This window comes from Benincasa hispida, chromosome 12, assembly GCF_009727055.1.
Source record: "Benincasa hispida cultivar B227 chromosome 12, ASM972705v1, whole genome shotgun sequence".
Classification (NCBI taxonomy): domain Eukaryota; kingdom Viridiplantae; phylum Streptophyta; class Magnoliopsida; order Cucurbitales; family Cucurbitaceae; genus Benincasa; species Benincasa hispida.
This window is the reverse complement of record NC_052360.1, coordinates 20,054,279-20,067,807: the sequence shown is the minus strand read 5'-3', so window position 1 is coordinate 20,067,807 and position 13,529 is coordinate 20,054,279. Positions and strand designations below refer to the sequence as shown.

Sequence of the window (13,529 nt, the reverse complement as noted above, 5' to 3'; positions counted from 1 at the left end):
GAATGATTTTTTTTTTCCGGTTGATCGATCATCTTCTTCACAGACTCGCAAAATAAAAACTTTCTCTGGAATTTTTCCCAAAACTCTTTCTTCCTCTATAAAAAAATGAAAAAAAAAATCTTTTCTTCCCTCTTCCAAAATCACAGAGCCTACACACTCCTGCTATTTCAATCCCCTATCAAGAATACAGAGAAAGATCTTGTAGTGGTGCCCTCATTAACGTGTTCGTGATCGACTTGGAGAAGAATAGTCATGAAGACTTGTGATCTTCAAGGGTATGTAAATTTCTTCTCCCTTCATCTTTATTTTATGCATGCTGTAAATTTGTCCAATTAATGCATAATTTTCTGTTTTGGTTATGTAAATTTCATTGTTCTGTGAAACATTGAAAATCGGGCCGATTCTCGCTTCCGCTACGGAACTTCACAGTTCCTTCAGAACATGCATATTTTATTTTATTGATGATTCAAGTAAGCATGAGCAGTATATAAAAAACTAATAAATATTTATTTTATTGATATTTAAAATATATCAATAGTAAATCAGATAGCGATCAATCATTATTTTATTTAAAATATGTGTATCATTTTCAAGTATTTCAATAATATATAAAGAGTATATCATGTAATAATCGTGGTTTCTTTGTCTAGTTAGAGAGACAACAACATGCATGTTTTTAATGAGAGTATTTTAGACTCTCATGTTTTTTATGTTTGGCTGGACCAATTTTGCTATTTCTGCAAAGGTTAAAAAGGGTTGTTATAAATGCAATGTAAGACCCATCTTTAATAATCTTACAATCGACATTTTAACCCTACAAATTAGGAAACTGAATAATAAGGGTATTTTGGACTTTTCGTTCAATATATGCGAGCTGAGCTTGAAATTTTGTCATTGTTACAAATAGAAAAAAAAAAAAAATTGGACTATGGACTTAATTATCTTAACCTATTTTGTCTTTTTTACTAGCAGTCTTTATAGGATCAAGCGGATTATCCTATGAGATTAGTCAACATGGATGTAAGCTGGTTCGGATTAAATAAAAAAAAAAAGAAAAGAAAAAGAAGATATATGGTGCATTGACGTCGTTATAATTTAAAAAATAAACTAATAACTTACTAATATTTGTGAAAATAAATTTATGAGAACAAAGTAAGTAGAGTACTCTCCTAGTAGAAATTTTCTCGAATACGTCCATATTTGTATTAAAGAAGAGAGATAAAATAATCAAATTTCGCGCGTGTGATCCACTGAAAGAGTTTTGCGAGTCGGCGTTCTCCCGAGCTACGCGCGAAGGAATGTAATAACCACCGACAAGTTCATACCCCATCGGACGGTGAATGTTCAGCCACGTGTCCACCACATCCACAGCAGCTCCCAAACCGCGTCTTTGGGTTTTAGTTGTCTACGATGTGACGCACCGTCACACACATACGCCGCGCTTAGCTTAACTTAGCTTCATTTCTTTTTTTGATTTAACAAAAGAAAGTCAAACGTACAATTAAAGATTCGAAAATACTTGATGCGTCGTGGGAATTAAATAGAAAAAAATAGAAAAAATAGCCTATAAATATATAAATAATATAATTATTAATTATTAGAAAAAATAATTAAATTTAGGATTAAGTAATTAATTTAACACAGTACCTAGTTATTGCACCCTGAGTATATAACAAACGCTTTCGTCTTCATTCTCTCTTACAATTTCAATCTCACTCTGTACCAGAGGGACGCCCGTTGGAGCTTCTCTCTCTCTCTCTCTCTCTCTCGCTTTCTCTCATTCTGCTTCAATGGAGATTTTCTACTTCCTGGTGTTTGGAGGATTGTCTCTTGTTGTTGCAGCTCTCGAGCTCACCAAAACCAACAAGGACCGGATCAATACGCCTTCCGCTTTCAATGCCTTCAAGAACAATTACCTTCTCGTTTACTCTCTCATGATGGGTGTGTATTCTGAATTTTTTAATTTCCTTCCAGATCTGCTCTCATTCTTCACTTTGATCTCCTTCAGTTCCTTCTAATTATTGTCTCTACCACTCAGTGTTTCGTTTCCTGTTTGGTGAATCTATCTCTCTCCGTGTCTCGACTTGATGCCATTGGATATGATCTGAATTTGTTCGGTTCTTGACTGTTGTATTGTTCGATCTGTGTTTTTTTTATGTGATTCTTAAGGTTTTAATTGAGACTATTGCGCATTTTGTTGGTTATCCTCTCGCGTTGAAGCGGTGGAACTAAGAGAGGACAGAGCGTTAATTATACTAGTTAGAGACTCAATTGGTTGCTGATAGGTTGAGATGCCGATTTCTCTCCCCTCTTTGGTTGAGCATTGGATCTGGATCCACCGACGGTTAATGTTATGAAATGATTGCTATCTTCTCGTTTCTTCCAAGTGTATAATGCCACTGCTCTTTTAATTTAGCTCTTCGCAGTAATATTGTTGCTATAATTTTGATCCTTCTGGCACAGTTGATGTTGTTTTCCCTACGACCTACATTGTGTGGTTGTTCTTGATATCTTCTACGTTTTTTTACCTTGAAAGTTTGTATTTATTTATTGTTATGACTATCAATATCATGTGTAATGATTTATCTAATGTGGTATCGTTCATGTGGCAACAGCTGGGGACTGGTTGCAGGGCCCATACGTATACTACCTTTACAGTCAGTATGGCTTTGGTAAAGGAGAGATCGGTCAGCTTTTCATTGCTGGTTTTGGGTCCTCCATGTTGTTTGGTACAATTGTTGGTTCTCTTGCTGATAAACAGTGAGTCATTTTTTTTTATCTCCAAAATTGGTTGACGTCATCAAATTTATTAAGAGAAACCTCTTTTTAATAATTGACGCATTCATGTTTTTTAATTCAGAGGTCGAAAGAGGGCTTGCATTACTTATTGTATTACATACATTCTGAGTTGCATCACCAAGCATTCTCCTGAGTACAAGGTTCTAATGTTGGGCCGTGTTTTGGGAGGTATTGCCACTTCGCTCCTCTTTTCAGCATTTGAGTCATGGCTTGTTGCAGAGCACAATAAGGCAAGGATTCCACGTTGCTGTCTTTAAATTTTGTTTAGCTTGCTTATATGATGTTTGACTGAACAACTGGTCACGTTAAGAATATGAATTAATAATAAAACTTACTGTAACCTATCAGCATAGACTTTTAGATTCAATGTTTCCAATGACCACTAAGTGATGATTGAAATCACAATCACCTTATACAGCAATAAGCTCTAATGCTTGTCATTGTCTCTTTTCAAATTGAGTCAGTGGATGTTGTAACTAACGGTAAAAATGTCCATAAACTCAACCATGGTTTCTTATTCCAGTTCATTACAGTGTTCTTTCACTAGCTAAAAACTATACCTTTGGAGATTCTTTTGTCAGTTGGTTTGACTCATGAACATGTTATATGGCTTCTACCAGCTTGAATTCTTGTGGCCTTAATGCAGTAACTGATTCTATGTATAGGAAGGAATCCTATTTTCAATTTTTCACTAATATGCAGTGTAATAATCTTTTGGACAATTTTAGCTCACATTTCTCATTCCCTAGTTCACTAGCATAATGCTTGTAATCGTGTCCCAGTGATGAATATTTCACTCACTGTACCTATTGGTTGATAATTTTAAATATATTAACATGTTTCTTGCTCAATTCTCTTTCTTTCCTGCAGAGGGGCTTTGAACAGCAATGGTTGTCTATTACATTCTCAAAGGCTATATTTCTTGGCAATGGTCTTATTGCAATTCTTGCTGGGTTGTTTGGGAATGTACTAGTTGATAGTCTGTCTCTTGGACCAGTGGCACCTTTTGATGCCGCTGCATGCTTTCTTGCAATTGGTATGGCCATTATTATGTCATCTTGGACTGAGAACTATGGGGATCCATCAGAGAATAAGGATCTGCTCACCCAATTCAGAGGGGCTGCTGTTGCCATTGCGTCTGGTATTCTCTCAGATTTTCATGCATACCTTTTCTTTTCTCCTCCAGTTGATTCCATTTCCTGAAAGCCCAACGTCTTAGCAAGGGTTTTAGTTTTGTATGGAACATGTCCTTGGATTGGATACATTTTTCAGAAACAGTACCCTTGCGGGGTCCTCTCTAAACTCTGAAAAATCTGGCTACTGTTGAAATCTTCTCAATTAAATCCCATACACTTATAAATATACTTCAATAAAGAAATCTTATAAATTTGCTACAACCAATTCACACGAGTTTAAGCATTACTCCATACAATAAGTCAACTGATTTTTCCCCCTTTCTTCTTTTCCTTAAAAAGAGAAAAATCTGAACCATGATTAATTTTCTTGAAGATATGCCAACTCATTTTAAATTGTCTGTGGGTTAGATGAGAAGATCGCTCTGCTGGGTGCTATCCAGTCTCTATTTGAAGGTTCAATGTACACCTTTGTGTTCCTCTGGACACCTGCTCTTAGCCCAAATAATGAGGATATTCCCCATGGCTTTATCTTTGCAACATTCATGTTGGCTTCAATGCTCGGAAGTTCCCTTGCATCTAGGTTGATGGCTCGAAATTCACCAAAAGTTGAGAGCTATATGCAGATTGTTTTCATTGTCTCATCTGCCTCTCTTGTACTTCCGATTGTGACCAGTGTATGTGGAAGGAATTTTTTTCTCCCCTTAGTAGTCAGTTCTGGTTTTCAATAATGCGTTTTCTCTGACTTTTCTGGTTGTGACAGTTCTTGGTAGCTCCATCAGATGTGAAAGGTGGAAGCATCTCCTTCGCAGGCTGTATTCAGTTGCTTGGCTTCTGTGTTTTTGAGGCCTGCGTTGGTATATTTTGGCCTTCCATAATGAAGATGAGATCACAGTACATTCCTGAGGAGGCTAGAAGTACCATCATGAACTTCTTCCGCATTCCTCTCAACATCTTCGTCTGTGTGGTGCTGTATAATGTATGTCACCGAATAACCTTCCATATATATATTACTTTCTATTTTTGACGTTAACTGCTCGTCTGTAACTTAAGGGTTGCATTCAAGCAGTTCAGTTACCCTATTGCTACCCAAACAAATGTGACAAGTCTAATCTAATTGCTGTATCCTCCATGGCATAAAAAACTCTTTATCTTTTTATCTTTTTTGTGTCTTTGAAGGTGGATGCTTTCCCCATCGCTGTGATGTTTGGCATGTGCGCCATTTTCCTCTTTGTGGCATCGATTTTACAGAGGCGGCTTCAGGCAATTGCTGAGAAACCAAGTATGTAATATTTTGTTCAAATGCTAAAATTTTGGCACTTTCTAATGACTTGCTAGATTCAGTTTTTGTTAGTGTTTAGATGCCTGTAATGATAAACAATCCAACTATGCTTCTTCCTCACATCGTAAAGTTGCATTTGGAAAATTACTTTAATCACAAGCACTTTATAAAAAGTGTTCTATAACTAACCATTTTAGTATTTGGTTTCTGTATTTTTCAAAAGTATTTTTAAGCATTTCCTTAACCAGGCATCTTAAATTATACCAACACTTAATTCTGTTGAACTGTGTTACAGAGAGTGGAGACTGGGGATTGAGTGAAAAGAATACCGAGGCAGATCCGTTAAACATCTAACTGATGTTGTGAAGGATGGACCACGGGTACTTATTGGGAGGTTAGAACATGAACCCTTGATTCATCTTGTATACAGCAGCAGCTTCTTGAGTAGCTGATATAATATTTTGAAGAATGAAACTGTACACGAATAGTGGTCTGCTCATCCAAGGAAAGAAAATGAAACAAAACAAAAAGAAAAAAAAGAAAAAAAAGAGTAAAGGCTGCTTAGTTGACAAATTATGTTTTCATCAATTTTTGGGCTTCTTCACAAGTGTCATTAAAGTAGAGCTTGTTTAGAGATCTCTTCAGCAATTGTTGTGGGGAATTTTCTGAGTTCAATCCTGGATTTATCTGAACTTGTAATCAAAGATTCCAAATTTTTCGTTATGCATTCTTTGCCAAATTACTATTCTCATTATCATTCTCGTTATTATGTTGTCTCTGAGATCTAATTATTGACAGTACTTTGTTCGTGGTTGAATGTCGGTGGTGTGTTATTTCTGTTTGTGAAAGGTCCGGTTCGATTCTGTCAGCCCCTTCGACTTTTTTTAATCATGCCTGTTTCATTTCCCCTTTTGTCAATTCATTTTTCAGGGGACAATCTATATCTGTGTGTATATATATACACACAGAGATATATCTGTATATATATGTATGTATATTTATCTCTATTGCTTGCTTTACAATAGGAAAACGTAACAACCAGAATGGATAACACAAGCCACATTCACAATCTCAACAACAATGGTTTTAACCTTGAGATCTCACAACCATCTTTAACGGAGTGTTTGGGGTAAGGAGTGAAATAGTGTGGAGTATGGAGTTATGAAGTCTTGTGAATCCTTGGAGCTCACGGTGTAAGGAATTGATAAGATATGAAATTGATGTTTTTAGTAGTAGGATCTACTAACTTTTTTAGCCAAACAAGGAGCAGAGTTCTATACTTCTACATCCCAACTCTTTGGACTAAACATACTCTAAAAAGACTTTAGACCGCACCAATTAGAGATCCTTTGGAGTCATGAATCACACATCCAACAGGACCAACACTGCCAATCCCTTTCAAATAATATCACATGTATTAGTTAGTTTGTGTACTATTGTTAAATCACTCCATGAAGAATTCACAAGGGAAGGGACTAGTAGTGGTGACTCGAGATTCTCCCACTGGAGGGTTGTGTAGTAGCCACAAATCATCACATAATCTCAGCCATGCAACACTCTTTCGCACTATATACGAGTACAAAATAAATCAAAGTTGAAAATAGAACAAAAGTTGAAAGTATAAAGAACAAAATATATGTTTTGAAAGTATAACCATCAAAATAAATCAAAGTAGTTGTTGATGTTAAAGTAATAAAAAAAAAAGGTTCAAGAAAGTAAGGCCTCCTTCCCTAGATAAAAAAGCATCTTTAAATTAAGGTAAGAAGTTTGATTGGTTTATTTTCTTTCCTTGTTGATCACTCCTCTTTAAATCTTAGTGTCTTATCCCACCCACCATTGTCAACATCACTCCCTTTGTTTCAGTCCCACACTCCATTTATCTCAAGTCAACAAATTGAATCGCATAGATCCTGGCCACTCATCTTGATATTCAGGTCCGAAAAGAGGAAAAAAAAAGTGCACTCTGCAAGTTGGCTTTCTTCTTAAACAATCTTCATGTTGAGTCAACAGCACAGTTTTTTGGTTCAACTTTGTTTTAAGACATTCTTATTCTCTATTAGAAGCAATCGTAATTTGATTGAGTTCCCATTCCATGGCGGAGTATTCAAATCCCACATATAGCTGTAGAAATTGCCGCAATCCACTTGCCTCCGGAGCCCATCTCCTTTCTAAATCCTTCTGGGTAAACCCAATCTAACTCTATATCCTCCCCTTTTTCTTTATCACTGTTATGCTATAGAAATTTATACTCAATTCTTGACTTGCATATATGTTAGCTAACTACAACTGACCTATGCTTAAGGCTAATATGACTTAACCAATTGAGCTATGGTTAAGGTGATTGATATTATATTATTTAACCATCTCTATTGAGGCATGAATCTAACCGAACGAGCACATGTTTAGTCGTCTGCTTAGTACCACCACCTACATGTCAGAATTACTCGCACCGTGCTATGATGCCTCTAACTCTAAATCAATTTTGGAAGGGGGGATATATATTGGTTGCATAGCACTGGAACGGTGCAAGTAATCTGATGTGCTGATGCCTGACTCGATCTATGCCCTCTCGGTTAGATTCATCATCAACAATAGACTAGATAGTATTAAAAAATGAGATTGGGTAAAAAAGAAAGGAAGTGAAGAATTGGAGGAGTTGTGTGTAATAATTGCAGGCAAAATCAGGGAAAGCATTCCTATTCTCAGAAGCAAAGAACATAGTGGAAGGACATAAAGAGCAGAAGCAGCTGATAACAGGCATTTTCAAAACTGCTGAAATACACTGCAATGTCTGTGGACAAGTTTTGGGTTGGAAGTATCTTAAAGCTTATGACCTCAAACAGAAGTACAAGGAAGGAAAGTTCATCATTGAAACGGCTAAGATTTCAAAGGAATACAATTAGTGTTATAGTGAATCATATCATTATCGATATTGTTATCAAATACTGTTTGATCTGCAGAAATATATCTATATAGTGTGTGTGTGTGACATGTGTATATATTAAATATTTCCATCACCCATCTGTGTATCATTATCTATGTAAAAGAATCCCAATATTTTACCAAAAAATCGACTACTATGCTATCGTTTGGAGTTTACAAGTTGAATTGATATATTGTATATTAACTTGTTTATATCCTTCGGTTTTTTTTTTTTTTAATAATAATAATAGGAAGGAGGGAACACTTCCATGAACTATAATATAACTTAAAGCTGATCAATTTTAGTAATCTCTTATATTACATACTCATTTTTTTTTATCAATTAATCACTTGAGATAAATAATATTTGTTGAATTGATTGATTAAGAATTACTTTAGTAAACAGCCAGTTTCTTCTGCCAAAGTGAATTTAATTAGTGGTAATTGACACTCTCTTCCTTGACCATAATTGTCCTTAAAAATCAACCATTTTCCAAAAGGCCTTTTTTTTTCTTTTTTGTGTAATTATATGATTCAAAATTTTACTTTTACTAAATATTAATTATTGAAAGGAAAATTATTTTAAATGACAGAAACGGTTGAAAATGTTTATAAATAAAAGCAAAATATCATTGATAGATTATGATAGGCTACTATTATGTTAGTCTATCGTGATCTATATAGTAAAATTTTGTTATATTTGGAAATAATTTTTTTCATTTTCTTATATTTGAAAATAATCTTTATTCAAAGGAAAATTAAGAATCCCAAATACTTATTCTAAAAAATTTCCTTTCAACAATAACATATTTGAAGATTTTTAAAATTAATTATTATATTAGATGTAAAATTAAACTTTGTCTAATAGAATTCTAAACTTTCAATTAGTTCTCTAATTATTATTTTTAATTTGAATATTTCAGAAACTCATATATAAAATCGAAATTGTAAAAATTTATTAAGCACAAATTTGAGAGTTAAGATCAACTTTGTATTTTTAAAATTAAAGGTTGGAAACACACAAAATTTGAAGGAATGAACATCTTATATAAGAATATATTTAGGTGTATCTCAAAATGTATTCATTTTTATACATCTCCTACATAAAAAGATTTAAAATATGAATGAATACCGTAAAATTATGATTGGATAATTTAATAAAGATATAATTATTTGGGATAAAATATGAAAATAATTATGCATGGTGGTGCGAAGGTGTATGGTTTGGCGCGTGGCTCTTCAACAAAGTCATGAAATCATCTTCAAACCAAAAACTCTGTGTCTCTCTCTGTGTCTCTAAAACTGTAGAGCTTCAGAGCGGCACAACCATGGAGCCCCACTGTCCGTACTCATCCTTCCTCTAAATTTCTCACTTCTCTTCCTAAACCCTAATTTTCCCTCTTAATTAAATTCCTGATTCTTAATTTCAAATCCCTTTTCACAGTCTCCAAGCTAAGAATGACTTCTCTTCCAGTCTTAACCTCCCACTCTCTCTCTCTCTCCAATTTGTATTTAACTTTGCTTTAATCCCTCACCCTCATCCACTTTCTTCCATAATTTTCACTCATCTAATCATTCCTTTGCTCTTCATCGCCTCCTCACCCTAACCCCTATAGGTTCTTCCCTCTCTCTCTTTTTCCTTTTTCTGTGTGTGTTTTTTCTTTTCTCTCTTTGATTCAATGAATAATTTTTCCACATTTTGCCTTTTGGGTATTCTGTGATGAATGATATGATCCTTCTCTTCTCACACTATTATTGGTCTTCCTCTTCTTTATCCTTCCTAATCCTGTCTCTGTCCCTCTATTATTATTATTATTATTATTACCCTTTTCTTTTCGGCCTTACTTGTTGAATTCTCCACCCCATCTCTGATCCATTATGTTATTTATTTCTTTATTTGGACGCTAACCCCTTTTCGTTTACTTATCTTTTTCTGCAGATTTCTGGGTCACCATTGATTTCATTGTAGGTAAACTTTTTTCCCCCCTACTTTTCCACCCCTTTTTGAGCTTTGATCATTCATTTTTATGGTTTCTTGAGGGAAAGCCTTGAATCTCTTTTATTGGGGTCTGTATCTTTTTTTGTTAACTTGGGACTTGATGATTTTTTAGGAGGAGAGGCATCTGGAGCTGTATCTGCTTGATCAATGGCTGAACTGTTGGGGCCTCGTTTATACAGCTGCTGTAATTGTAGAAACCATGTTGCCTTCCACGATGATATAATTTCTAAAGCTTTTCAGGTGATGAAATTGAAATCTAAAACCTTTTGTTTTTATTTGTAATCTTAGTGATTTTGATCATCAATTCAAATGGGTTTGCTAATCGCCCAAAACCCAATTAGAAGTTTAGGTCCTTGATGTTGTAGAGGGAGAGAGAGTTTCTCTTCCGAATTGTGATCATGTTAACATAATCTTGCTGAAACTTCAGATTAATCTTGAAGATTGGAATGCCTTTCAGAAACTTTGACTTCCATCCACTTTTTCATTATCCTATACTGTTTTTTGTGTTAAATTTTTTCAATAGGGAAGACATGGGCGTGCTTTTCTGTTCTCTCATGCCATGAACATCACAGTGGGACCAAAAGAAGACCGGCATCTCATGACGGGTCTCCACACTGTTGCTGATGTGCATTGTGTTGACTGCCGTGAGGTGCTCGGGTGGAAATATGAGAGGGCATATGAGGCATCGCAGAAGTACAAAGAAGGGAAGTTCATTCTTGAAAAGTCAAAAATCGTTAGGGACAACTGGTAGCATCCTGTGTTCGTATTTAATGCATTGAATTTTATGTTGATGTAAGTTTATTGATTCTTCGTGATGTTATCTTGTATATAAAGTTCTCATCGATCTTGTCATTGTTTCCTGTTCCTCGTGTATATAGTATATTTCTGTAAGTTGTGAACTCAACTGGATATCATTGTATCTTGAATCCTCACAATCTGTGTTAATGAAATTGTGGTGCTTAAATTAAGTCATCCTTGCACTGAACATGCCCTGGATTACTTTGATTTTGTTGTCATCTTTTGATTCTATGGAGATAAAAGAATCTTATTAGTCTCTCCAGTCCAATTTCTTTGGGTTGGTGTTACATAAGTGTTCTCCGGCTTTTATTTAGATGCTTTAAGCTGTAATGGCTAAAAATAGTAACATTGAGTGGGTGAGAACTTAGCAATTTCAACCTAATTGATGATCATTTTGCCTTTGTTAGTTTTTCTCTATTTTGCCTTTGTTAGTTTTTCTCTCATATTTTCAAAGAGAGTGACCAAATATGCTGACTAACAAACCCACTGCTCCACCTTTCACAGTTTCTCCTTTTCTCTTCTTGCTTTGCTCTCTATTCTTTCTCTTTTAGCAGAAAAGTTCTTCCCTCTTTCAACAACAAAGAGGTAAGCCGCTCTGTTCTAGGTGCTATCTTTTTCTTCTCAGAAAGAATGTTATGATGAAACATGGAGAGAAGAGAAAGGAGAGAAAGGAGAGAGGAGGATAAAATTGGTTTCCTTTCCATGGTTTGGATGATGGCCATACTTAAAGTTTGTGGTGGTGGTGCATATTGAGATACCCCCATTTTCAAAACCTTTTAACGTGTCTCGTCTCATGAGATAAAAGGTTTTATGGTTTACCATGCCTCCAACACTATAAAAGGCTTTCTCTTATGTTTTACTGCATTGCTTCTCATTTTTCTACATCTCTGATTCTCTAATTAGTGAGAAGTCAGTCAAGACAATTACATACTATAGTTTTCAATGGTGCATGTCTGTCTGTCTTATTTTCAAAGATAAAGAAGTATACGGCTGAATATTAGTTCCACGTTTAGATTCAAACGCTCAATTTCTGGTTTTTGGTGCTTCTTATGGTTATTGATCATGCTATACTCTTTGCCTCTTGAATCCCGTAACTACTAGTGAGTAGTGATGATGTGTTTATGTTTATTCCTTCTTTTCTCCTTCTTGCTTTATTGATAGTGTTTAATTCTTAGATGAGGTGTCCAGAATCTTGCATCCGCTTATTCAGTCAGTTTGCCTGTACTTTGAAACTAGATTGCCATAGTAATTAAGCTATTTCCTTATGTGATATTCTATTTTTCGGTTGTTCTCCACCAAGATTTTAGAAATGGAACTCGAGAAGTAGACATAGCGCATTACCTGGTGAGCTAACATTTTTTGTTTATTTAGACCAAAGAAGGTCTTTCCTATTATAAATGACAGTGCAGGTATACAGTTTATTTGTAGACCAAAGGTCTTTCCTATTATAAATGACAGTGCAGGTATGCAGTTAACTCTGCTTGGAAGCAGAAATGGGAGTACCCAACACAAAAGCCAGCATTCGGGTTCATCATCAACTCCATCTTCAAAAGTTAATGAACTGCCTAGCAGCTTGGCATCTGCAGTAGCAAAATTCCAATTCTTCCTTGTTATGAAAACTGCAACTGTGCATACCATATCTGAATTCAGCCTCTAGCTTATGCTCTTTAACAAGCATATCATCTTTATATTTATAGCATTCTCTTCATGTCAGTGAGAACTAAAGCTGCGCAGGAGTTCTCATTATGAATGACGATAGTCGAGGTTCAGTTTGAAAACTAGTGAGAAATCAGGTTGAAAACATAATTAGTCAGCAACTCATAAAACCTCCAGCTTAAATCTTCAACTAAGACTTATTTTATGGAAAAATCAATTAGATGCTCTGTGCCTCTGAAGGTGCTTACAGTACCATCTTTCCCAACTTGAGGTTTGTTACTTGGACTTAGAAAGCAGGTTCTTATGAGCATCTAGATCGTACCATCATACTTTCCATTCTGTTCAAAACTTTAAATTTTTTTGTTGACTAATATTGGGCAAGCTCTGCAGGTTATGTTTTAGCAGAAATATAGATATAGTCAAAGATGATCAAATATGAGCATATCTCAATGGTCAAGGCATCTACTAATCTCACGTGACATTCGTATACTTTATACTCGTATTCTTTGACATTCTTGTTTGGCATGAAAATTTAACCCAAGATCTAAGTGCACCATTGTCAATTGGGGATGAGATTACATGGGGGGTTAGAACTCGATGCTTTCAGCTTTAATATGATATTAAAATGAATTATTACTTAATTTGATAAGTTGGAATCTTTCATCTCATTTGATTAAACAAAAGGCATGGATGGGAGACTGCCACCAAATGGTCTTGTTGATTAATATTTCCCCAATTCAAATCTTGTGGGATAATACGAGTGGGATACGAAGGTTGAGTTGTATATGTGAATTATCGTTCAACTATGCTTACTTTTGTCAACGACTATTATAATTGGTTCCTCGATTGTGATTGTCTGGTGTAAATATCGATAGAGACTGGATGGTTCAACTACCATTTTTTTTTTTTTTTTTTTTTTGGGTTGCTATATGTTTAAAAG

General features: G+C 35.1%; 3 protein-coding genes across 6 annotated transcripts; all 3 read left to right on the top strand.

Moving 5' to 3' along the window:
• Positions 1-1,693: 1,693 nt before the first annotated feature.
• LOC120066999 (molybdate-anion transporter) lies at positions 1,694-5,937 on the top strand. Its single transcript, XM_039018345.1, has 8 exons — positions 1,694-1,941; positions 2,616-2,760; positions 2,861-3,029; positions 3,670-3,940; positions 4,344-4,609; positions 4,696-4,911; positions 5,112-5,214; positions 5,510-5,937. Exons 1-8 carry the CDS (start codon positions 1,791-1,793, stop codon positions 5,566-5,568), a joined length of 1,380 nt encoding a protein of 459 aa, XP_038874273.1. The 5' UTR covers positions 1,694-1,790; the 3' UTR covers positions 5,569-5,937.
• Positions 5,938-6,136: 199 nt separating this feature from the next.
• Positions 6,137-8,322, top strand: LOC120067000 (protein yippee-like At4g27740). Its single transcript, XM_039018346.1, has 2 exons — positions 6,137-7,396; positions 7,890-8,322. The coding sequence occupies exons 1-2, from the start codon at positions 7,307-7,309 to the stop codon at positions 8,115-8,117; spliced, it is 318 nt and encodes a 105-aa protein (XP_038874274.1). The 5' UTR covers positions 6,137-7,306; the 3' UTR covers positions 8,118-8,322.
• A 1,032-nt stretch (positions 8,323-9,354) lies between these two features.
• On the top strand, positions 9,355-11,107 carry LOC120068537 (protein yippee-like At4g27745). Of its 4 annotated transcripts, none has more exons than XM_039020350.1 (4): positions 9,355-9,477; positions 10,076-10,105; positions 10,248-10,375; positions 10,659-11,107. In XM_039020350.1, the coding sequence occupies exons 3-4, from the start codon at positions 10,283-10,285 to the stop codon at positions 10,884-10,886; spliced, it is 321 nt and encodes a 106-aa protein (XP_038876278.1). In that variant the 5' UTR covers positions 9,355-9,477; positions 10,076-10,105; positions 10,248-10,282; the 3' UTR covers positions 10,887-11,107. The 4 variants fall into 4 exon arrangements, with proteins under 4 accessions (XP_038876278.1, XP_038876280.1, XP_038876277.1 ...); XM_039020352.1 differs by lacking the exon at positions 9,355-9,477 and adding an exon at positions 9,484-9,752 and having other exon boundaries at positions 10,076-10,101; XM_039020349.1 differs by lacking the exon at positions 9,355-9,477 and adding an exon at positions 9,484-9,752.
• The last annotated feature ends 2,422 nt before the right edge of the window (positions 11,108-13,529 follow it).